The sequence below is a fragment of the Oncorhynchus clarkii genome, chromosome 18 (assembly GCF_045791955.1).
Source record: "Oncorhynchus clarkii lewisi isolate Uvic-CL-2024 chromosome 18, UVic_Ocla_1.0, whole genome shotgun sequence".
Lineage (NCBI taxonomy): Eukaryota > Metazoa > Chordata > Actinopteri > Salmoniformes > Salmonidae > Oncorhynchus > Oncorhynchus clarkii.
This window is the reverse complement of record NC_092164.1, coordinates 4,680,737-4,705,254: the sequence shown is the minus strand read 5'-3', so window position 1 is coordinate 4,705,254 and position 24,518 is coordinate 4,680,737. Positions and strand designations below refer to the sequence as shown.

General features: G+C 43.3%; 4 protein-coding genes across 4 annotated transcripts in view; 3 read left to right on the top strand and 1 right to left on the bottom strand.

Annotated features, from left to right (window-relative positions):
* Nucleotides 1–55: 55 nt before the first annotated feature.
* Nucleotides 56–7,293, bottom strand: LOC139372908 (synapse-associated protein 1-like). Its single transcript, XM_071112763.1, has 9 exons — nucleotides 6,783–7,293; nucleotides 6,487–6,605; nucleotides 6,251–6,317; nucleotides 2,328–2,401; nucleotides 2,027–2,166; nucleotides 1,518–1,669; nucleotides 1,293–1,354; nucleotides 992–1,145; nucleotides 56–646 (listed from the first exon to the last, which is right to left on the bottom strand). Exons 1-9 carry the CDS (start codon nucleotides 6,988–6,990, stop codon nucleotides 519–521), a joined length of 1,104 nt encoding a protein of 367 aa, XP_070968864.1. The 5' UTR covers nucleotides 6,991–7,293; the 3' UTR covers nucleotides 56–518.
* A 1,076-nt stretch (nucleotides 7,294–8,369) lies between these two features.
* LOC139372907 (pyridoxal phosphate phosphatase PHOSPHO2-like) lies at nucleotides 8,370–11,095 on the top strand. The gene is made up of 2 exons (XM_071112762.1): nucleotides 8,370–8,464; nucleotides 9,114–11,095. The coding sequence occupies exon 2, from the start codon at nucleotides 9,139–9,141 to the stop codon at nucleotides 9,868–9,870; it is 732 nt and encodes a 243-aa protein (XP_070968863.1). The 5' UTR covers nucleotides 8,370–8,464; nucleotides 9,114–9,138; the 3' UTR covers nucleotides 9,871–11,095.
* Nucleotides 10,791–19,375, top strand: LOC139373929 (kelch-like protein 23). Its single transcript, XM_071115015.1, has 6 exons — nucleotides 10,791–10,801; nucleotides 11,324–11,639; nucleotides 13,584–13,790; nucleotides 13,969–14,710; nucleotides 15,225–15,377; nucleotides 17,993–19,375. Exons 1-6 carry the CDS (start codon nucleotides 10,791–10,793, stop codon nucleotides 18,301–18,303), a joined length of 1,740 nt encoding a protein of 579 aa, XP_070971116.1. The 3' UTR covers nucleotides 18,304–19,375.
* A 433-nt stretch (nucleotides 19,376–19,808) lies between these two features.
* The window catches only part of LOC139372240 (acetylcholine receptor subunit alpha-like), an 18,674-nt gene continuing 13,964 nt past the window's right edge, over nucleotides 19,809–24,518 (top strand). Inside the window, exons 1-4 of the mRNA XM_071112002.1 lie at nucleotides 19,809–20,194; nucleotides 21,402–21,544; nucleotides 21,974–22,018; nucleotides 22,513–22,622. Of these exons, the coding sequence (XP_070968103.1) occupies nucleotides 20,140–20,194; nucleotides 21,402–21,544; nucleotides 21,974–22,018; nucleotides 22,513–22,622 (353 nt within the window). The 5' untranslated portion in view covers nucleotides 19,809–20,139. The remainder of the gene's footprint in view (nucleotides 20,195–21,401; nucleotides 21,545–21,973; nucleotides 22,019–22,512; nucleotides 22,623–24,518) is intronic.

Genomic DNA, 24,518 nt, shown 5'->3' with positions numbered 1-24,518 from the left:
CTTCAGATATAACAATATGTCTGTAATTTTTCATTAAGGAAAGACATTTAGACAATTGGAAAGAAGTATATTTATTAGGGAAAAACTGAAAGCAGGATTTGAGTAGCACAGAAACAAGTATTTATTTGGATAGACGCACACATCCCAACTGCAAAAGAATTCCAGAAAAAGAGCAGAATAGAGAAGAAAGAACAATATGCAATATGTCAGTTGCCTCGTCGGCCATAAACGTTCACAGCTAAAATGACAGCCAGCCACTAAACTGTACAGACAGAAAATGTATATTATACAGTATTTCAACACCTGACCACCACCAGATCAGAATACACCCCATAGATGTTCCCATTCTAGAGTGTGCTGAAACAAACGGTTAATGGTTTGTATGCAGCGGTTCCCTTCCTTTCTATACCATTCTATTTCTATGGTCTAGACTAGACCAAGGTCATGGTTTCTGATCCTTCGTGGTGCTCTCTCTCATATCAGAGATACTAGACTGAAGCAAGACGGGTCGGTCACCTCTACTCGTCCGACTGAAGCATCTTCTCGATCTCTTTATCCCAGTTGTCATCTTTGTTGTCTGCCTCTGTCACCACCTCATACTCCTGTAACTCTGCCTGGAGTTCCTTCTCCCAGTCTGCTGTCTCCTCTGAACAAATAACAGCATTATGAGATCAATGCTACAGACTGAAGAGAAAACAACTAAACATGTCATTCACTCTCCTCTAATTCAACATCCAGCTCTACCACCTGAGGCATTATATTAAATCCAAGCCCTTTCCAGGTTCCAGTGAAATCAACCAATAGAACTCTGGAGTTCTTGCTGGTTGTTTGTTACTCTAGATATGATCTAATAGTTCTAGAACTGACCCTCTGGAGTTCTTGCTGGTTGTTTGTTACTCTAGATATGATCTAATTGTTCTAGAACTGACCCTCTGGAGTTCTTGCTGGTTGTTTGTTACTCTAGATATATTCTAATAGTTCTAGAACTGACCCTCTGGAGTTGCAGCGTCCTCCTTCTTGTCCAGCACCAGCTGTTCCATTTCTTTCCTCAGGTCTTCATGGTCGATGTTACAGGAGTCAAAGGCATCGCTCACAAACTCGGAGACCCCAGGGCTGGTGGAGATCTCATTCTCCTCTTCCTCCTGCTATTTAACAACATTAAAAAGAGAATCCAGACCATTTCATACATTTGACTTGATATTTACACAGTATTTCAGTGGTCTATATATAGACGTGCACAGAATTATTCAAAGGGGCTGACTTTTCTTCAGAAAAACAAAACATTGACTCACCTCTCCACTCTTGGGAATGTCACTAATGGATACTGGAGGTGTTTTTGGTCTGATGGTATTTTCTGCATGACAACAACAACAACAACAACAACAACAACAACATGAAACAGAAGTTAAGCTATAAACTGTTGCTTGACAGTAGTTCACCAATTGCTCTGCTTTGCACATAACACCAATGCAGTGTTTTTAGTTAGGGGCGTGTCAGGATCACACAAACTGAATTACCTGTGAGGCTGACACCCTCCGGGCTGATGGTCTTCTGCTCCTCTCTGTGGTCTACAGCCTGCTGCTGTGCTGCCAGGGCCGTGAGCTGGGCCGACTGCTTTATCAGGGACACACGGTAGAAGTAGTTCCTCCAGAACACATCCTCCTTCACTCTAAACATACAGAGCATTGAATATGTAAGTAACATACACATATACTGAAGGGTTAATCGATAACTTGACATGGATGGAAACACGTGTACAGTTCTTCCAATTTCAATGGCTGGTCAAAGCTTTGTGAACCAGTCTGATTGAGCGATAGCTCACCATTCTTTTTCAATTGAATGCAGCAATCTAGCTGGTTCTAAGAGGCTTATCAATGGACAGGACTGGCATCATCCAACATTAGCCAACAGGCCAACTTTATGCCTGCAATCTCTATCTGTAAATAATTCTGAGTTGAATCGAGGCATGTTTGAAGTGCAATAATGGATTTGTAATGCATTAGATTTGTAATGGCTGTCTGCTGACTGTTTGGGGACCAGGTCGAAGCGCATCCTGTTCAGTAGCTCATCTTCCTGCAGCATCACCATGGCGATAGGATACATCTGCTCAGAGTCGAACTGGAACTGAACTCCAGCTGGTGGGTCTCTCAGGAAGTTCCTCCTGTCCTGGAATAACAGATCAATAAAGTTGTGATGAATTTAAATCAAATTGAAAAGGTACAATCAACCCAATGCACTCTGACAGTGATGAGATCCAATTGGATGGAATCAAATCACAAACTCTTAAGTGCACAATGTGGACAGACAATGTTAGAAGTGCTACTAACAGCGGACAAAGCCAGGATCTGTTGCTGCATAGTTTCCTCCTCACTGTAGCCAACCCATGGTGGTACAGCTGTGTCTGGAGGGGAACAAGAAGAAACCATTTTAGTTCCAACATGTATGCATGTATGTATATATGTATAACTATGATCATGTTTACTGGTATATCATCTCAAGATAGTCTGGTTGCCAGTCTGTTTAGCTAACATTCTACTCTGTGTCATTTATCAGCAGTATCCCTGCACATTGATATGGTGCTGGTACTGGCCTGTAGAGTACATTCTCCTGTGGGTTTTATTTATTGTGTTACCTGACCTGACTTAGCATCGGTTCTGTTCTCTTTGGTTTTTTTTAAAGAATCTATTCTGATTGACACTTTTCTATTTCTTTACCTTGATATAGAATACGGCATTGTTGAGAAAGAGCTTGAAAGTAAGCATTTCACTTGACTGTTTACACCTGTTGTGTCCTGTCATGATATAACTAGTTAACTAAAAACGAATCATGAAAAAACTATTTAGTAAACTGAAATAAAATAATTACCAAACCCGTTTGAAAAACTAAAACTATACTGAAATTATACTTTAAATGGCTGTAGCCATACTGAGTGTTAAGGCTAAAGCATATTACTGTAGACGAAAGTCGAGGAGTGAAGTCCGGGGAGGTGCATCTGCGACAGTCAAAAGTCAGACACTAATGTAGTTTTCCAACAAGGCATGTAGGCGCAAGTCGGACAATTTCCCCCCCAGAATGACTTGACAAAAGTGAACTGAAATGAGCACGACGGAAGACTGCTCTCACACCGTCACCCAGAGTATCTCCGCTTCACACTGCTACAACATGGTAGTTACGGGACCAAAACAGTAGTGAAGACGGAAGACTGCTCTCACACCGTCACCCAGAGTATCTCCGCTTCACACTGCTACAACAGGTACAGGTAGCTACCGGACCAAAACAGCAGTGAAGTTTAACCTCGCTTCAACTCTCCTGGTTGTTGCGGAAATTGACCCACTACTACTGTTTACTTTGTGCATCTACGTCAGGGGTGTCAAACTCATTCCATGGAAGGCCTAGTGTCTGCTGATTTTTTGGTTTTTCCTTTCAATTTAGACCTAGACAACCAGGTGAGGGGAGTTTTTACTAAATCAGTGACCATAATTCATCAATCAAGTACAAGAGAGGAGCGAAACCCCGCAGACACTCGGCCCTCCGTGTGATGAGTTGAATACATATGATCGACGTCAGGCTTTCCCAAACCGGGGTACGCCAAATAAAAATGTGGTTCACATTTTAAAAAATATATATATATATATTTATTTTCTTCACATTTTCAAACAGTCAATTTATATTTTCCAACGGGGCTATACATTTGGATGAGGGTTTTTTTGTCGCCTCACGCCTCGTTTCACTGCCAAAAATAAAAATGAAACAATCTAATGTTCAGCGAAATAACACAATGTCAAATACAGGTAGCTTAGTCAAATAATTAACATCCAATCACATTAACCGTTACTCTCTTGCAGGAATTCCACTAACTGTCCTTATGTAGCTGCAGCTCATTCCGTTTGCTCGAAAATGGATAAATGTTTTTTAAAAAGTAAGGCCCAGAGACACTACCAACAGTCCTACACAAGTTGTTCTGCTTCCACAAGCACATCCAATGCTAGCATCAGTAACTCTACATTTGTTGTTAGCCCAGCTAGCACGGACACAGACAGTTGTGGATCTGATGCAGCCGAAGAGCTACTGCCTCCTGACCCGGGAAAGCATCGAACAACAGACAGGGACGTTGGACCATCGAAGAGGTGCAAATATGATGAGAACTGCAATTACACAGGTACTTTCCTGAAACGGATGACCCAAACAACTGGATTGGTTATCCCTTACATGCCCTGCCTCCAGTCCACTTACATGCCCTGCCTCCAGTCCACTTGCATGCCCTGCCTCCAGTCCACTTGCATGCCCTGCCTCCAGTCCACTTGCATGCCCTGCCTCCAGTCCACTTGCATGCCCTGCCTCCAGTCCACTTGCATGCCCTGCCTCCAGTCCACTTGCATGCCCTGCCTCCAGTCCACTTGCATGCCCTGCCTCCAGTCCACTTGCATGCCCTGCCTCCAGTCCACTTGCATGCCCTGCCTCCAGTCCACTTGCATGCCCTGCCTCCAGTCCACTTGCATGCCCTGCCTCCAGTCCACTTGCATGCCCTGCCTCCAGTCCACTTGCATGCCCTGCCTCCAGTCCACTTGCATGCCCTGCCTCCAGTCCACTTGCATGCCCTGCCTCCAGTCCACTTGCATGCCCTGCCTCCAGTCCACTTACATGCCCTGCCTCCAGTCCACTTACATGCCCTGCCTCCAGTCCACTTGCATGCCCTGCCTCCAGTCCACTTGCATGCCCTGCCTCCAGTCCACTTGCATGCCCTGCCTCCAGTCCACTTGCATGCATGCCCTGCCTCCAGTCCACTTGCATGCCCTGCCTCCAGTCCACTTGCATGCCCTGCCTCCAGTCCACTTACATGCCCTGCCTCCAGTCCACTTACATGCCCTGCCTCCAGTCCACTTACATGCCCTGCCTCCAGTCCACTTACATGCCCTGCCTCCAGTCCACTTACATGCCCTGCCTCCAGTCCACTTACATGCCCTGCCTCCAGTCCACTTGCATGCCCTGCCTCCAGTCCACTTGCATGCCCTGCCTCCAGTCCACTTGCATGCCCTGCCTCCAGTCCACTTGCATGCCCTGCCTCCAGTCCACTTGCATGCCCTGCCTCCAGTCCACTTACATGCCCTGCCTCCAGTCAACTTACATGCCCTGCCTCCAGTCCACTTACCGATATCTGAACAAGAGAGCCTCATCGAAATTGCAACAAGCGATTCTGTGAAAATGTAATTTAATCAGAAGCCACTGCCAGATTTCTGGATTGGGCTGCACTCAGAGTATCCTGCCTTGGCAAATCGTGCAAATCGCTCTTTGCAACCATGTACCTATGTGAGAGTGGATTCTCGGCCCTCACTAGCATAAAAACGAAATACTGGCTGTGTGTTGAAAATTATTTAAAACTGCTCTCTCCAATACAACCCAACATTGCAGTTATGTGCATCCTTTCAAGCGCATCCTTCTCATTAACCTGTGGTGAGTTATTCACAATTTCGATTAACAAATAAGGTTTTATATGTAAGATGGTTAAATAAAGAGCAAAATGATTGATTATTATTATTTGTGCCCTGGTCCTATAAGAGCTCTTTGTCACTTCCCACGGGCCAGGTTGTGATGACAAACTCACTCACACCCATTCTTATGTTTAATAAATGTATTGTATAGTGTGTGTGGCAGGCTTACAATGATGGCAAAAAACAACATTTGAGAGTGCGCTGACCCTGGGGGTACGCAGCTGGAGGTTGAATGTTTGAAGGGGTACGGGACTATAAAAAGTTTCGAAACCACTGATCTACGTCATCTCGCTGAGTCTTCCTTTAAACCTATTACTGCCCCCCCCCCCACCCCCCAGTGGCAGGAAGTGACATCCCCAAAAACAAAACAACTATACATATACACACACAGGCTACTAGCCTCCCATGCACAGGCTACTAGCCTCCCATGCACAGGCTACTAGCCTCCCATGCACAGGCTACTAGCCTCCCATGCACAAGCTACTGTCTGTCCCTAACACTAAAACAAAATCATATGATAACGAAAATATTAATATTTTCATAAAACATAAACCAAATAAAAACGAATCAAGTGGATCTGAAAACTAAATAAATAAACCGAATGTCAAATAAAAATCTGAAAATGAATAGAAACTAATATAAAAACACTAAATAATAACCTTGCTGTGCACGTGACAAATGTTGATTTGAGGACACCGAGTACCAAGGAGTGGAAGGTAAGCTAATCTCAAGTGGGTATGATGTTATGTCTCCACACTGACCTGATTTCTTAGCTTTCTTTTCTTGGACAAATTTGTCCTGTTCTTTTTTGAAATCCCCCAAAATAGTCTGGAAAACAGAAACACAGACGTGTGATGTTACAAGACAGAAACCTCAAACCTTCAAGAAATCAGCGGTTTTGAGCTAACACCAGAGGGATGTTACATAGCAACCGATGCTAACACTAAAACACCCTCCTTGTCAAACATGATTCGGGAAAGTTTAGCAGGCCATGCACCTTGTCAAAAATTCCATCTATGTTCCCTTCTTCCACGCTCTTCTTGATGGTGTGTGCGGTCTCTGCCACAGAGTTGGAGATCTTCTTGGTAGCATTGCTGGCAAAGTTGAATATTAAGCCTGCATATGTAACAGGGATATAAAACCTGGATCAATTCTCAGCTTCAGATGGCATTGTCATTCAAGTTTTGGCAGGCAAACAATGTATTGTTGTTTCTTAGGCCTACATAATCAGTATTAGTCTGTTAAATCACTTTTCACATGAATATAAATGAAATCATCTATAATCTTCCTTACCACCGAATCCTTTAGCTTGCTGAGAGATGAGTTGGACGGTGTCTCCGTCCTCCTGCCCCAGTTCTTCTGTTGCTGGAGGTTCGTGTTGTTTGTTTACTTCATTTTGGTCTTGAACAATTTTCTCCTCCACAGCAACGTCAGCCACTTCGCTCTCCTCTGTCGTCGAGGTGTTCTCTATACCCAGCCACGTTCCCCACCCTTTGAACATTTTCGCCGATGTCTTTCGGTTGTAGCTATGCTAGAAAATCGATTGTAAAACTAAGTGCTTAGAATTTTACCTTCATGGTTCTGTGTTTACGTCACCAGGAAACGGTGCGATTCTTGTTCTTCTTCATAATAAATAAAAAAACGTGCGCATTACTGCCGCCTACTGTTACATCTGGGAAATGTTAGCATCTATTTCGTTTTGTAACAGTATCGCTATCAGATCAAATGTGGGATTCGAACAACAGTGTGTTATTTAAGAAGAAGAAAAAAATGGACCGCTTTGCCAGATAACTCTCCAAGCTGTCCCACTGTATTTTTTGTATTTTATTCACTACTTCTCATTCCACACCAACAGGTGACAGTGATGTCCCTTTTCATTGGTTAGTTAGACAGTGATACGAAACAAATGAGGAAGTATTGGTGCTTTCAACAAAACTGGGAAAAAACGATGTCAAATCATGAAGTCAGGGATCTTCAGGTCGGGGCTTGTTTTTTTTCTCGAGTTTGCGGTTGTCTTGAACCAGAGATATTAGAGTACGTAATAGCATGATTCCAAAGCTATATGATATTACAGAGAACAAGTTAATTATCTCACATCTTGTAAAATAGTAGCATGTTGTACTTCTTTTTGACGAAATTAATGCTAATGTTTGGTTTTTGCGCTAGCGCCCAATTAACTCCCATTCACTATTTGAAGGAGAACGCTCCTTCTCCCAGAATCACCCAGAATGCACCACGCGGCGGTTTTCCATCTCCTCGAAAGTGTCTCTGCTTGAACGCTCCGAAGTCGGAGATTTCCGAGGTCCGAGCGGCTCAATAAAATTGTCTTTATAATTAAACCAAGATAGACCACAGCCTGTCGTTTCAAACGGGAACAAATGACTCTAGTGGGCAGAACAAGCAAGATGGGTGGGCAGAGCAAACCACGAGCTAGAGAGATTCTATTGGCGCGTTCTAGCACGGAACGCCTACTCTGTAAAGTGCACTTCTGCAATAACTCAATTCGCCTTCATACCCATTCTAAACAACGCATTTTTTTTTTTTACTTTGGTAAAGTCTACAAAACTTAGTTCACTCTGTTCGTAACAGATTCTAGTTTTGGGAACAGAAAACTGTACTGAGATCAAATGTTTAGTCGATGAGAAAATGTGAAGGATCTCGGCCAAAATCCATCGAGTTCCATCTTATTTCTCCCACTGCGGGCCACTGGGCTTCCTCTCACTACCACTCACTACCACATTTGATGATTTGACATCGTTTTTTCCCAAATTTGGTAGTGAGTGGAAACGCCAAGCGGATGCTTCACATTTACACATCCGGTGGAACATCTGTCTCATTGTTCTATCTGTGTCTCAATGGTTCCCAGTTCCCAGTTGTTCAGAACGCGACATGTCTCAAGTGTGTGTTTAAGATCCAACCGGCGATGTCACGCATCTAAATTTACATTTGTGTTAACGGTGTAACAACAGTGTGGGGTAAGATCCTAAGTGAATACACACATTGATAAATAGACTATTTGACAAGCGGTTTACTGTTTAGAACGACGTAAAAGGAGCTAGCTACTGTACTTGGTAATGTGTAATAGATTGACCGTTAGCTAGCCAGTTCCTAGCTAGTCAGCAGACAATTCAAAGAACACTCTTAGTCATTCAATAGCTAGCTAGATAGATACTGCTTGGTCACTAGCCTTTTTCACTTTCTGTTTAGTGTCTGTCTGCCTGCCCCCTCCTCAGTGTTGGAAAAAGTACTCAATTGTCATACTTTAGTAAAAGTAAAGATGGCTTAATAGAAAATTACTAAATTAAAAGTGAAAGTCACCCAGTAAAATACCAATTGAGTAAAGGTCTGAAACAATTTATATTTGAGTTAAGGTCTACAACTATTTAGTTTAAAATATACTTAAGTATTAAAAGTATAAATAATTTTAAATTCCTAATACTAAGCAAAGCAGACAATACCATAAAAAATAAATGTTTCTCTCTCCCTCTCTCTATCTCTCACCCCTCTCTCTCTGTCTCTCTTTCTCTCACCCCCCTCTCTCTCTCTCTCTCTCTCTCTCTCTCTGTCTCTCTCTCTGTGTCTGGCTGCCTGTCCGTGTCTCTTCTAACAAACCTATTCCACCAGTGTTTTGCAGCAGAGGAGAATCATCATGAAGACTCTGCTGGTGTTTGACTTCGACCACACCTTGGTGGATGACAACAGTGACACCTGGGTCATTCAGTGTATCCCGGACCAATGCCTGCCAGACCTGGTCAAGAACTCCTGCCAGAAGGGACGCTGGACAGAGTACATGGGCAGAGTCATGTCCTATATAGGAGACCAGGACATCAGCCCCGATACAATCCGAAGTGTGATGGAGACAATACCGTTTACAGATGGAATGATTGAACTGTTGACGTTCATTGTGAGTAACAAGAACGACATTGACTGCATCATTATCTCAGATTCAAACACAGTGTTCATCGACTGGATACTGCAGGTGGCTGGGGTTCAAGACGCGGTCGACCAAGTCTTCACCAATCCGGCTGCGTTTGACAAGCGTGGCTACATGGAGATAGAATGTTACCATTCTCACCAGTGTAGCCAGTGCCCTGTCAACCTGTGTAAGAGGAAAGTGCTGGCTGATTTCCTAGCAGGGCAGTTGAAGGGAGGGGTAGAGTATCAGAGAACTTTCTATGTAGGGGACGGAGGGAACGACCTTTGCCCTTCCAACAGTCTAAGGGCAGGAGATGTGGTGTTCCCTAGAAAGGGTTACACCTTGGAGAGGCTGCTCTCTAGACAGAGTGCACAACAAGGAGAGGGTTCATCCAAACCCAGAGTGGTAGAATGGACAAGTGGAATAGAGATCCTGATGGAACTGAAAGCATGTGTTCCCCTGTAGGGTACAGCTCAGAAGTTCCCCTGTAGGGTACAGCTCAGAAGTTCCCCTGTAGGGTACAGCTCAGAAGTTCCCCTGTAGGGTACAGCTCTTTCTCATACTGAATGAAGTGTACTTGCAACGATTAAAAAGTATACCAAATGCTTGAGAGGGAAGGATTGTGATTGTGTCTTTGTCCTGTTTTGGAAAAGTTTTTGAAGATCATATTTTAAATCAGCGGGACTATATCACATCACTCTCTCAGGTTCAGATGCAAATTAATGTACATCTTTGTGCTTATTTTTGTCTTTAGCAAATGTAGAGAGATACAGAACCCAATAAACATAAAAGGAAAAAACAAATCACACCTGTAAATTACATGTTATAACTGTTTATAATTAAATATATATTCTAGGATGTACAGTCAATAAAATACATTGGCATCACTTTTTACTAGGACACTATCTATGTGCAAAATGTATTACCAGTCCTGTGTATTAACAGTGCAATTATTTGTTGTCTCTACTAGGCTCTATTGTGAGTGTTATTATATAAATTGCCGATTACTGCTTCAGCAGTGCGGTTTCGTGGACCGTGACCCCGTCTCCCTGCCTCCCAAGATAACCCTCTGTCTGTCCCTTTGTGTCAATACGCTGATAGTAGGACGAGGCGCGGTGAATGTGATTGGTCGAACGCTGTTATTTGCTGCTGGTAAGATTATCAGAGGCGCTGCTGTCTGCGGCTGAGATGCTCTGTCACATCAGCTGAGCGCCTGCCGCGTCAGCCTAAATAGATAACGAAACTAAATAGCGGAATGTCCGGCGTTTATTAGATTGTTTGGTTTACAAGGGAATTGGTAATAAATAAGAATTTACAACAGATGGCGTGTGATGCCGTTTGACTCGCTCCAAACACAGGATGCTTTAACAACAGGAAAATAAACCATGTCGAGCAGGTAGATGTGTGGCTATTGTTCAGTGAGCTGTGTTAATGATCTTCACTCGGGACTATTTAGATTGAATAGTATTCGGTCAAGTGTATGTAGGTCCTATGTGGATGCATTACATTGTGTTTTAAATAAGACGACTAATAGATTACATGATCAAATACTCTCTGGATCCGTTGCAAATCCATGTATGTTTACTGTCTGCTCAGTTCATCGTTTTTTGCAAGGTGTTGCTGCTTACAGTATTGCAAAATGTTCATTATGCAATGTTTTCTGTTTTAGCAATAAACCCAATTTGATTCTATCAAGCTTCATTCATTTAAATGTCATGTTGAAACTAATTCCCATTGCGGTTTCCACCCTACAGACCATAGCTTGTCTTAATAACGTCAGTATAACCAGATGTGTAAAGGGACAGGGAAGTCCAACGTCAGCTGTTCTGTATTACTAATGTATAATGCATGGATGTGCCAAGGCAATGGCATACATTTTTAAAGGGTACATTAAGATATTTAATGTCTCGTGTTTCAGGAACACGAGGTCATCTAAGGGACAGGAGTCGCCGGAATCCTTCTACACCTATGATTTCTGTGACCCAACCCATCCCACGGAGGTTCTAGAAGCCCTCGGAGAATACTACACAGAAGGCTTGTTCACTGACATAGCTCTACAGTGCTCTACAGGGGAGCTCTTCCACTGCCATAAAGTGGCTCTATGCTCCCGTAGTTCCTACTTCAGAGCCATGTTCACAGCCGATATGAGAGAGAGGTCCCACAGTGTCATCAGACTAGCTGGGGTAGATGTGGAGGTGCTGACGACTCTGGTGAACTATGTGTACACCTCCAAGGTAGGCTACACCTCTGAGACCATTTATGAGTGACTGTCCATTATATGAATGTAGTAGCCTAATATTAAAAAATTGTATGTTTTTTAACCTTTATATAACTAGGCAAGTCAGTTAAGAACAAATTCTTATTTGCAATGACGGCCTACCAAAAGGCAAAATCGTCTATGGCGTCTCAAAAGTCATTTAGTTATCATTAAAATGGTGTTTTTACTTTTTCGCATGTTGTGTCTATTGTTTTAATATTGAGATGGTCCCATGTAACTTTTCACTGCAGTGGGCTAAATCAGGGGCACACAGACTCTTTCTTGGTCGTCTTAAACAAATCTACTTTGTAACAAAAGTATCCACCTCACACACATGGTTATGGGTTTAACAAAAGAAGACACCTGTATCATGTCAGATATAAAGTTGAAATGTCTTCCATTTTGAGTTTTCATCCCAATATTACACTTTATTAACATCACAGAAGACTGAAATTTAACAAAACTGTTTGACACAGAAACACAAGATTTTCATCTGTTAAATAAAAACATCCTTATCAATGATGAAACATGAATAACATTCCACCCATGAGGCCAAAGAGGACACTTCTGGTCATTGACTGCAGGAAAGGGCTACATAATACCCTACATGATCAAAAGTATGTGGACACATGCTCGTCCAACATCTCATTCCAAAATCATGGGCATTAATATGGAGTTGGTCCCCCCTTTGCTGCTATAACAGCCTCCACTCTTCTGGGAAGGATTTCCACTAGATGTTGGAACATTACTGCGGGGACTTGCTTCCATTCAGATCATTAGTGAGGTCGGGCACGGATGTTGGGCGATAAGGCCTGACTCGCAGTCGGCGTTCCAATTCATCCCAAAGGTGTTCGATGGGGTTGAGGTCAGGGCTGTGTGCAGGCCAGTCAAGTTCTTCCACACCTGATCTCAACAAACCGTTTCTGTATGGACCTCGCTTTGTGCACAGGGGCATTGTCATTCTGAAACAGGAAAGGGCCTTCCCCAAAACTGTTGCCAAAAAACTTGGAAGCACAGAATCATCTAGAATGTCATTGCGTGCTGTAGCGTTAAGATTTCCCGTCACTGGAACTAAGGTCCCAAACCATGAAAAACAGCCCCAGACATTATTCCTGCTCCACCAAAACAGTTGACACTGTGCATTGGGGCAGTTGGCGTTCTCTTGGCATCCGCCGAACCCAGATTCGTCCATTGGACTGCCAGGTGGTGAAGTGTGATTCATCACTCCAGAAAACGCGTTTGCAATGATCCAGAGTCCAATGGTGGCGAGCTTTACTCCACTCCAGCTGATGCTTGGCATTGCGCATGGTGATCTTAGGCTTGTTTGCGGCTGTTCGGCCATAGAAACCCATTTCATGAACTCCTGACGAACAGTTCTTGTGCTGACGTTGCTTCCAGAGGCAGTTTGGAACTCGGTAGTGTTACAACTGAGGACAGATTATTTGTACGTGCTTCAGCACTCGGTGGTCCCGTTCTATGAGCTTGTGCTGCCTACCACTTCGCGGCTGAGCCGTTGTTGCTCCTAGACGTTTACAATTCACAATAACAGCACTTACAGTTGACCGGGGCAGAAATTTGACAAACTGACTTGTTGGAAAGGTGGCATCCTATGACGGTGCCACGTTGAAAGGCACTGAACTCTTCAGTAAGACCATTCTATTGCCAATGTTTGTCTATGGAGATTGCATGGCTGTGTGCTCGATTTTGTACACCCGTCAGCAATGGGTGTGGCTCAAATAGCCAAATCCACTAATTTGAAGGGGTGTTCACATACTTTTGGATATATAGTGTAGGTTATTTCCTGCATCCCAAATGGCACCCTATTCCCAGAAAGTGCAATATGGACCCTAAGGGAGCTGGTCAACAGTAGTGCACAATAGGGTGCTATTTGGGACGCAACTCTAAACTGTCTCCCTCCCAGGCCTCCATTACCCAGTGGAATGTAGAGTCTCTGCTGGAGGCTGCAGACCTGCTGCAGTTCGGAGCCGTGAAAACGGCCTGTGAGAACTTCCTGGTTCGTCTCCTCGACGTCGACAACTGTCTGGGCATGCTCCGTTTCGCCCAGCTCCATGTGTGTCTGTCCCTGGAGAAGGAGGCACGCAGGGTGCTGCTCTGCCACTTCCACGAGGTAATGGTTCAAGGTTTAGGTTCAGGCTTATTCCTATATCGTGGTACATACACAGAAACAAACAACAAATATGATGTCATTCAATGTATATCTAAGCACTCAGCAGATATGTATTCTACTAAATCAATAGATGGGTTTATTAAATGTCTTTAGTGATTTGAGAGTGTCATTTTCTCAGGTGGTGAGAGAGGAGGAGTTCCAGGAGCTGGGGGTGGAGAAGGTGAGGAGCCTCCTGCAGGAGGAGAACCTGGCGGAGGTGTTGAATGAGGCGGTGCTGGTGGAGGGGGTGGTGAGGTGGCTGGCCCACGATACTCTTGCCCGCAGGGGACACTTCCAGGAGCTTCTTCACTCCGCCCACTTAGACCTGAAGGAAGAGTACCTCAGGACTGCCTTGGAGCTTCATAGAGAGTGTCTGGAGACTGACACTGAAGACATCCACTCTCTATTTGTCCAAGCTCTGAAGACTGCTTTTAATATCAATAAAAGCCCTTCAGAACACTGCAGAAGGGGCAGGAGACTGACCTCCAGGATGTTTGTGATAGGAGGGTACCACTGGCACCCTCTGTCTGAGGTCCAGACCTGGGACCCGGTCACGGACCAGTGGCAGCAGAGGGAGGATATGCCAGACCACACCAGGGAGAGTTATGGAGTTACCCTGCTGGGCTCCAACATCTACATTAGCGGCGGCTACAGGACAGACACTACAGAGGCTCTAGATACAGTGTGGGTTTACAGCAGTGATACTGATAAATGGACACAGGGGCAGCCCATGCTGACAGCGAGGTACTACCACTGTTCTGTGGGTCTGCATGGGTGTGTCTACGTCATAGGAGGGTACAGAGGAGGGGCGCCCATGGGGGAAACGGAATTCTATGACCCCCTGAAAAGGAAGTGGATTCCCGTAGCTAATATGGTACAAGGTAGGTTGGCCTATGAAGGTCTGGAATATGACACAGTTGTGTAACTTGACAGTTGATTTTTTGTTGTAAGTTTTGTTTTATAGTAAATGTATTTATTTACTGCTGGAGTTTCATGATAGTTTTAAGGTTGGAAGCCTTTTAGTGACAATCCTTCCTTCCTTCCTTCCTTTCTTCCTTCCTTCCTTCCTTCCTTCCTTCCTTCCTTCCTTCCTTCCTTCCTTCCTTCCTTCCTTCCTTCCTTCCTTCCTTCCTTCCTTCCTTCCTTCCTTCCTTCCTTCCTTCCTTCCTTCTTTCCTTCCTTCCTTCCTTCCTTCCTTCCTTCCTTCCTTCCTTCCTTCCTTCCTTCCTTCCTTCCTTCCTTCCTTCCTTCCTTCCTTCCTTCCTTCCTTCCTTTTCCTTCCTTCCTTCCTTCCTTCCTTCCTTCCTTCCTTCCTTCCTTCCTTCCTTCCTTCCTTCCTTCCTGCCTTCCTTCCTTCCTTCCTTCCTTCTGCCTTCCTTCCTTCCCTTGTCACAGGCGTGGGAAACGCTACGGCCTGTGTTCTGAGAGACACAATATATGTGGCAGGTGGTCACTATGGTTACAAGGGAAGCTGCACCTATGATAAGATTCAGACCTACAGGGCAGACGTCAATGAATGGAGCATAACAACGACCTGTCCTCATCCAGGTACCACAACACAACTCTGTTATATCAGCCCTGGTTCTATAGAGCTACAGAGAGATAAACTCTGTTATATCAGCCCTGGTTCTATAGAGCTACAGAGAGATAAACAATGTTATATCACCCCTGGTTCTATAGAGCTACAGAGAGATAAACAATGTTATATCAGCCCTGGTTCTATAGAGCTACAGAGAGATAAACAATGTTATATCAGCCCTGGTTCTATAGAGCTACAGAGAGATAAACTCTGTTATATCAGCCCTGGTTCTATAGAGCTACAGAGAGATAAACTCTGTTATATCAGCCCTGGTTCTATAGAGCTACAGAGAGATAAACAATGTTATATCAGCCCTGGTTCTATAGAGCTACAGAGAGATAAACTCTGTTATATCAGCCCTGGTTCTATAGAGCTACAGAGAGATAAACTCTGTTATATCAGCCCTGGTTCTATAGAGCTACAGAGAGATAAACTCTGTTATATCAGCCCTGGTTCTATAGAGCTACAGAGAGATAAACTCTGTTATATCAGCCCTGGTTCTATAGAGCTACAGAGAGATAAACTCTGTTATGTCAGCCCTGTTTCTATAGAGCTACAGAGAGATATACTCTGTTATATCAGCCCTGGTTCTATAGGGCTACAGAGAGATAAACTCTGTTATATCAGCCCTGGTTCTATAGAGCTACAGAGAGATAAACTCTGTTATATCAGCCCTGGTTCTATAGAGCTACAGAGAGGAAATGGGACAGTGCATTAAAATTCTAAAATTCTGGTGCGGCTCAACCACATGAGGAACTCTGTTAATAACTAACTTACCCCCTGGCTTGAAGGAATTATGAAAAACACATACAGTGGGGCAAAAAAGTATTTAGTCAGCCACCAATTGTGCAAGTTCTCCCACTTAAAAAGATGAGAGAGGCCTGTAATTTTCATCATAGGTACACTTCAACTATGACAGACAAAATGAGAAAAAAATCCAGAAAATCACATTGTAGGATTTTTAATGAATTTATTTGCAAATTATGGTGGAAAATAAGTATTTGGTCACCTACAAACAAGCAAGATTTCTGGCTCTCACAGACCTGTAACTTCTTCTTTAAGAGGCTCCTCTGTCCTCCACTCGTTACCTGTATTAATGGCACCTGTTTGAACTTGTTATCAGTATAAAATACACCTGTCCACAACCTCAAACAGTCACACTCCAACCTCCACTATGGCCAAGACCAAAGAGCTGTCAAAGGACACCAGAAACAAAATTGTAGACCTGCACCAGGCTGGGAAGACTGAATCTGCAAAAGGTAAGCAGCTTGGTTTGAAGAAATCAACTGTGGGAGCAATTATTAGGAAATGGAAGACATACAAGACCACTGATAATCTCCCTGATCTGGGGCTAATCTCCCGTGGGGTCAAAATGATCACAAGAACGGTGAGCAAAAATCCCAGAACCACACGGGGGGACCTAGTGAATGACCTGCAGAGAGCTGGGACCAAAGTAACAAAGCCTACCATCAGTAACACACTACGCCGCCAGGGACTCAAATCCTGCAGTGCCAGACGTGTCCCCTGCTTAAGCCAGGACATGTCCAGGCCCGTCTGAAGTTTGCTAGAGAGCATTTGGATGATCCAAAAGAAGATTGGGAGAATGTCATATGGTCAGATGAAACCAAAATATAAGTTTTTGGTAAAAACTCAACTCGTCGTGTTTGGAGGACAAAGAATGCTGAGTTGCATCCAAAGAACACCTTACCTACTGTGAAGCATGGGGGTGGAAACATCATGCTTTGGGGCTGTTTTTCTGCAAAGGGACCAGGACGACTGATCCGTGTAAAGGAAAGAATGAATGGGGCCATGTATCGTGAGATTTTGAGTGAAAACCTCCTTCCATCAGCAAGGGCATTGAAGATGAAACGTGGCTGGGTCTTTCAGCATGACAATGATCCCAAACACACCGCCCGGGCAACGAAAGAGTGGCTTCGTAAGAAGCATTTAAAGGTCCTGGAGTGGCCTAGCCAGTCTCCAGATCTCAACCCCATAGAAAATCTTTGGAGGGAGTTGAAAGTCTGTGTTGCCCAGCAACAGCCCCAAAACATCACTGCTCTAGAGGAGATCTGCATGGAGGAATGGGCCAAAATACCAGCTACAGTGTGTGAAAACCTTGTGAAGACTTACAGAAAACGTTTGACCTCTGTCATTGCCAACAAAGTGTATATAACAAAGTATTGAGATAAACATTTGTTATTGACCAAATACTTATTTTCCACCATAATTTGCAAATAAATTCATTAAAAATCCTACAATGTGATTTTCTGGATTTTTTTCCCTCATTTTGTCTGTCATAGTTGAAGTGTACCTATGATGAAAATTACAGGCCTCTCATCTTTTTAAGTGGGAGAACTTGCACAATTGGTGGCTGACTAAATACTTTTTTGCCCTGCTGTAGTTATGTTGTAGTGCAGCATTCAAACTTTACAAAAATATTAATGCAGAGATGTCTACTCTCTTGAAGCAAAAGTGAAATCATAGGATGTACACACCATCTAAAGTGATGCACATAAGTAGTAGTCATCCTTCCTGTATTTGAGCAAAGATAATTTATTTGACCTCTGTCTTGACCGTCTCTTAGAGTACGGCCTGTGCCTGGTGTCACTGCACCCCAAGCTGTACCTGGTGGGTGGCCAGACCACCATCACAGACTGTTACGAACCGGACAGAGATGAGTGGAGCCAGCTGGCCAGGACCAAGGAGAGGAGGATGGAGTGTGGCGCCGTGGCCATGAACGGGTCCCTGTATGTCACCGGGGGCTACTCCTACTCCAAGGGCACCTACCTGCAGAGTGTGGAGAGGTACGACCCCGAACAGGACACCTGGGAGATCGTGGGGAATTTACCTGGAGCTGCGCGGTCACATGGATGTGTCTGTGTTTACAGTGTTTAGAGAGAGAGAGAGAGAGAGAGAGAGAGAGAGAGAGAGAGAGAGAGAGAGAGAGAGAGAGAGAGAGAGAGAGAGCAGAGAGAGAGAGAGCGTTCCAGGTTGTCAGTAATGCAGTTGTGGATGTGTGTGTGTGTTTATAGTGTTTAAACTATATATTGTATTACTGTTGTTTAACACTTAACCAGGCGTTGTGAGATCGTGTGAACTGCATTTGAGACGACCTGGAACGTGTCCTTTGTTACTGCTCCATTCAGAGGACTTTTTCCGACAGCCGATGGCGTCTGATCTACCTCATCCTGTTCTCCTGCTATAGACACGGGAATATTTATTGTGTCCGACTAAGAGATTTTGGGGCGTTCCCCGATGCTGGAAGTGGGGGCCTGAGTGAAAACGTTTAGGATCCCCTGAATTAGAGAAATACCGGTGTGTTGTTTACAATGATTTGATTGTTTTATACGTTGTATTGTAAAACTTTTGATTGTGAAAATAATTTAATGGGTTTTTACTTGACTTAGCCATGTTGAATGGTAGCAGCTGACACACAAAGCACCACTAGGGGATTTATCCTAAAACATTTCTTAATATTGATTTCATTTATCCGAACAGGAAAAAAGAGGAGTTGATACGATACAAATTAATTTACAACTTTGCATAGTTTTCTTTCTTTTAAATATAATTTTAAAAGAATCACCGGCAGTAGCCTTTCCTGCAGGAAAATGACCAAATCGCCCTCTAGTGGCCTCATGGGTGGAATGTTATTAAGATTTTTCATAATTTTATAATTAATAAACCTCTTTGTGGGGTGGGAGGCACAGAAAATCTGTTTTTCTATGTCAAACGGTTGTGTTATATTTCAGTCTTCTGTGATGTATATGAAGTGTAATGTTGGGATGAAAACTCAAAAAGTAATACATTTCAACACTATATCTGACATGATACAGGTGTCTTCTTTTGTTAAACCCATAACCATGTGTGTACTTTTGAAGAAGAAAAACTCAACTACTTTGAGAAGAACAACATAGGCAGGTCAAGAAACACTCTGGGGAAGGTCAAAGGTTCAAACAAATTTGGAAAAGAGAATTAAATTGAATGAGTCATCATTTCCATAGTGTCTGTGAAGTCATTGCTGTTCACAAGGTAAAAACTGGTTGAATCGACGTTGTTGCCATGTTGTTGCCATGTCATTTCCACAACAACAATTCAATGTGAAAAACTGGATTTGCGAAAAGTCATCAATGTAAGGGAATTTTGTGGGTTTTTTTCACCCAAGTTTGAACCTAAATTCGATGACAGTGTGACATTTTTTTGTTGAATTCACGTTGAAATCACGTTAGTTGACAACTCAACCAAATGTAAACCAAAACTAGACGTTGAACTGGTGTCTGTGCCCAGTGGGATATTTGTGGTTCTGGTGAGTTCCCGACAGAGTAGACCATGACATCCTGACTATACAGGAGAAGCAGCACGTGTGAAAGTACCTCTCATACTCCCAGTGAGCGCTCCCAGCTGTCCCCCAGTACCACATGCTGTCTGGCTGCTACTGGGGGTTTAACAATAGCTCAGTCCTACTGCCCCAGAGACCACAGCCGAGCAGAGTAGAGCACAGATAAGCAGAGAGAGACCATGTTGGGATAGGATCTAGTCTGTTACAAGATTACTCTGAGGCCCAGAGTAGAGCAGAACAGAGTAGAACAGACTAGAGAAGAGAAGAGCAGAATAGAACAGGGAAGAGAACCGAGCAGGTTAGAGGACTCCAACTGCCGTTTGGTTGACAACACAACCCAGGTTATAAAGATATAAACAGTCATAGAAAATATAAACCGTCACATTATTTAACCGATGTTTTATTTGAAGGTACACCCTCTTCTTGTTGGGATTCTGGTTGTTTTAGCAGGTAAGTTGTACCGTTTTGGCATGCTTTACCTACACCTTTTGACTTATACCAGTTTTGCCGATGTGTGTTTGATTGTCGTTTTTATTGATCAGAAACACTTTTGAAATGAATCCCTTGTTATTCAACCCAAACTGGATAAACGTATCAACGTTGCAGAGTCAGTTTTGAGTCGGTCTTACGTTAAACCAGAGAGGACATGATTGACAGGTACAAGTGCAATGTCCCTCCTTCCATCCAGAGATGTGTGTCAATCTCAGCGTGTCTACTTTTTTTTGCAACCAGAATGCAGAGCAGGTTTTGAAGGGAGTTACGAAGTTACTTAAATGTATACAATTGTGTAGATATATATGGTATGGCACGGATCTCTATAGGATCATTTTCAATGGTAGAAGAGGATGTAGCCAGTTAGTGATAATGAGGTATATAATGTGTGATACTGAGGTATATAATGTGGGATAATGAGGTATATGATGTGGGATAATGAGGTATATGATGTGGGATAATGAGGTATATAATGTGTGATACTGAGGTATATGATGTGTGATACTGATATAATGTGGGATAATGAGGTATATAATGTGGGATAATGAGGTTTATAATGTGGGATAATGAGGTATACAATGTGGGATAATGAGGTATATAATGTGGGATAATGGGGTATATGATGTGCGATAATGAGGTATATAATGTGGGATAATGAGGTATATAATGTGTGATAATGAGGTATATAATGTGGGATAATGAGGTATATAATGTGTGATAATATCAACTTCCTAGTCTATAAACGTTGTGATAATCCAGGACAACTCTTAACTAACAGCATGGTCTCTAAAAATAGGAATAGTCCTGGTGGATCATCTTTCCCAGCCTGATAAATGCTTGGTGTATGTGTCATGAATTCCTGCTGGTCCACGTTGACTCAGCTGCTGTCTGCATTGTTGCTTTAGCCCCATCAGCGCTAAGCCGACACTACAACAAGTAGGCTTAAAGTATGCCCACTTACTTTAGAGAACTTATAAAGTATGGTCATTCACTTAAGATAATGAAAGGAAGAGATAACGCTTCTATACCTGGGTTCTCATGAGTTCCCCATGTGCTTTCTCAGATATCAAATATATATTTGAGTGTGTGCGTGTGTCTATATTAGATATAGCCTTGACTATTCATCTTCTGTGTGTGTGTGTGTGTGTGTGTGTGTTCCCTGCAGGTTCAGCCAGGTGTTCAGAAGATGAGACACGTCTGGTTAAAACCCTGTTCACCGGCTATAACAAGGTGGTCCGCCCTGTCAATCACTTCAGAGATCCGGTGGTGGTGACCGTAGGCTTGCAGCTCATCCAGCTCATTAGTGTGGTGAGGAATACGGGACTGCTTATAGGACTGGACATGGTTCCTTCTTCTTCTTCTTCTTCTCATTCTTCTTCTTCTTCTTCTTCTTCTTCTTCTTCTCCTTCTTCTTCTTCTTCTTCTTCTTTTTCTTCTCCTTCTTCTTCTTCTTCTTCTTCTTCTTCTTCTTCTCCTTCTTCTTCTCCTTCTTCTTCTTCTTCTTCTTCTCCTTCTTCTTCTTCTTCTTCTTCTTCTTCTTCTTCTCCTCCTTCTTCTTCTTCTTCTCCTTCTTCTTCTTCTTCTTCTTCTTCTCCTTCTTCTTCTTCTTCTTCTTCTTCTCCTTCTTCTTCTCCTTCTCCTTCTTCTTCTTCTTCTTCTTCTTCTCCTTCTTCTTCTCCTTCTCTTCTTCTTCTTCTTCTTCTTCTTATACAAAGTCTCTTCCCTTGTCTTTGTCAGGATGAAGTCAATCAAATTGTGACCAGTAATGTGCGTCTGAAACAGGTATGGTTTCTCACTGACCTGCGTGTGTCGTTCTTCTCAATGTCGTTTTTGTGGTTGTGTTGTATTTAGATATGGGAGGTTGTGTTGTATTTAGATATGGGAGGTTGTGTTGTATTTAGATATGGGAGGTTGTGTTGTATTTAGATATGGGAGGTTGTGTTGTATTTAGATATGGGAGGTTGTGTTGTATTCTGATATGGGAGGTTGTGTTGTATTTAGATATGGGAGGTTGTGTTGTATTTAGATATGGGAGGTTGTGTTGTACTCAGATATGGGAGGTTGTGTTGTATTCAGATATGGGAGGTTGTGTTGTATTCAGATATGGGAGGTTGTGTTGTATTTAGATATGGGAGGTTGTGTTGTACTCAGATATGGGAGGTTGTGTTGTATTTAGATATGGGAGGTTGTGTTGTACTCAGATATGGGAGGTTGTGTTGTACTCAGATATGGGAGGTTGTGTTGTACTCAGATATGGGAGGTTGTGTTGTACTCAGATATGGGAGGACGTGAATCTGAAGTGGAACCCTGATGATTATAGTGGAATTAAGAAGATCAGAATCCCTTCTACAGACATCTGGCGTCCTGACCTCGTGCTCTACAACAAGTAAGAACCAGTCCATGCTTTAACTTTGACCGATGTACAGTATTCAGTGACTTGATGAGGCCTATTAGACAAGACCTTTTCAGAAGCCAGTCTATTCCTGAAGGGCAGCTAGTGATAGAGACCAAAGGGGATTACATTTAAATGTTTTCTTTATTTAAATTTTATTTAACTAGTCCGTTAAGAACTAATTCTTATTTACAACGACGGCCTAAGCCGGCCAAACCCTAACCAGGCCCCCCGCTGGGCCCATTGTGCACCGCCCTATGGGACTCCCAATCACGGCCGGTTGTGATACAGCCTGGAATCGAACCAGGGTGTCTGTAGTGACGCCTCTAACACTGATATGCAGTGCCTTAGACAGCTGCGGCTTTAACCCCAAACAGCAAGCAATGCAGATGTAGAAGCACAAGTAGCTAGGAAAAACTCCCTAGAACGGCAGGAACCTAGGAAGAAGGCTCTGAGGGGTGGCTAGTCCTCTTCTGGCTGTGCCGGGTGGAGATTATAAACCTAGAGAGGAACCAGGCTCTGAGGGGTGGCCAGTCCTCTTCTGGCTGTGCTGGGTGGAGATTATAAACCTAGAGAGGAACCTAGGAAGAAACCTAGAGAGGAAACAGGCTATGTGGGGTGGCCAGTCCTCTTCTGGCTGTGCCGGGTGGAGATTATAACAGAACACGGCCAAGATGTTCAAACGTTCCTAGATGACCAGCAGGGTCAAGGTCACAGTGGCTGTAGAGGGTGCAACAGGTCAGCACCTCAGGAGTAAATGTCAGTTGGCTTTAAATAGCCGAACATTCAGAGTAAGAGACAGCAGGTGCGGTAGAGAGAGTCAGCCATAGGTGAAATATTATAGTTAGTGGTTTTATCATTTGATTATGCTATGTTTAGAAAGCATATAAGTCATTTCAAGCCTTATTTGGGGCGGCAGGGTAGCCTAGTGGTTAGAGAGTTGGACTAGGAACAGGAAGGTTGCAAGTTCAAACCCCCGAGCTGACAAGGTGCAGGTCCGCGGTAATCTGTCGTTCTGCCCCTGAACAGGCCCACTGTTCCTAGACCGTCATTGAAAATAAGAATTTGTTCTTAACTGACTTGCCTGGTTAAATAAAATTATTCATACAGTTTTGTTGAACAGGAAATACATCATATAATATATTTCATATTTTTATCATATTTGTCATGTGTACTTGTGTCCTCCAAAGTGACGACACCTCAGAAATGTGTAACTATTTTTATCAGAAAGGTGAGATTTTAGCCTTTGAGTATGCAACATTACTAGTTATTGTTTATGGCCCTCTCATGAAATAATATATTTGGGGAATTACGTAGATTACATTTTTTGATGACATTTAGTTACGTTTAACTGGTTGTCTTTAATCTACCTCAACTTTTGTCTATCACCCCTGAAACAAGATGTTTGGCATAATTGAGTTGTTTTCAGCATTCCCTGATGATCTAATCAGGCTAACACAATTCCCCATGGGAATCTATTGATTCTGATGCTAATAGGTGTAATAGAAAAATGACATACTTACCTAATTTGTTTGATATTAATAGTAAACGATTGAATATTTAACTAGGAGTGAGACTGGCCTGCTAAAGCTGAGTTTTCATGGTGTCCACTCTAGCTTCCTGCAGCTAGTCTGGGCACTCATGGGTTATACTAGAGGGTGATACATCTGTACTGACACATTATATTCTATGATCAGTGGTGCACTGAGAAAGATGTATTCCATGGACAGGATGTAAGAGCCCATAGGAATCCATTGACTCCGATGCTAACGAGTCAATCCTCTCCACTTCCTGCAGTGCAGATGGAGACTTGGTTAGCTTAGCAGGCTAACGCAAGAGCCCATAGGAATTCATTGACTGTGATGCTAACGAGTCAATCCTCTCCACTTC

Bases quoted from the DNA above. Each gene is read 5' to 3' on its own strand.
- LOC139372908 (XM_071112763.1), bottom strand. From the start codon at position 6,990: ATGTTCAAAGGGTGGGGAACGTGGCTGGGTATAGAGAACACCTCGACG. The intron at 6,606-6,782 runs GTAAGGAAGATT...TTACATATGCAG, and splicing joins GCAAGCTAAAGGATTCGGTG to GCTTAATATTCAACTTTGCC. The intron at 6,318-6,486 runs GTGCATGGCCTG...TCTGTTTTCCAG, and splicing joins TAGATGGAATTTTTGACAAG to ACTATTTTGGGGGATTTCAA.
- LOC139372907 (XM_071112762.1), top strand. From the start codon at position 9,139: ATGAAGACTCTGCTGGTGTTTGACTTCGACCACACCTTGGTGGATGAC.
- LOC139373929 (XM_071115015.1), top strand. The intron at 11,640-13,583 runs GTAGGCTACACC...TCTCCCTCCCAG, and splicing joins ACTATGTGTACACCTCCAAG to GCCTCCATTACCCAGTGGAA. The intron at 15,378-17,992 runs GTACCACAACAC...ACCGTCTCTTAG, and splicing joins AACGACCTGTCCTCATCCAG to AGTACGGCCTGTGCCTGGTG.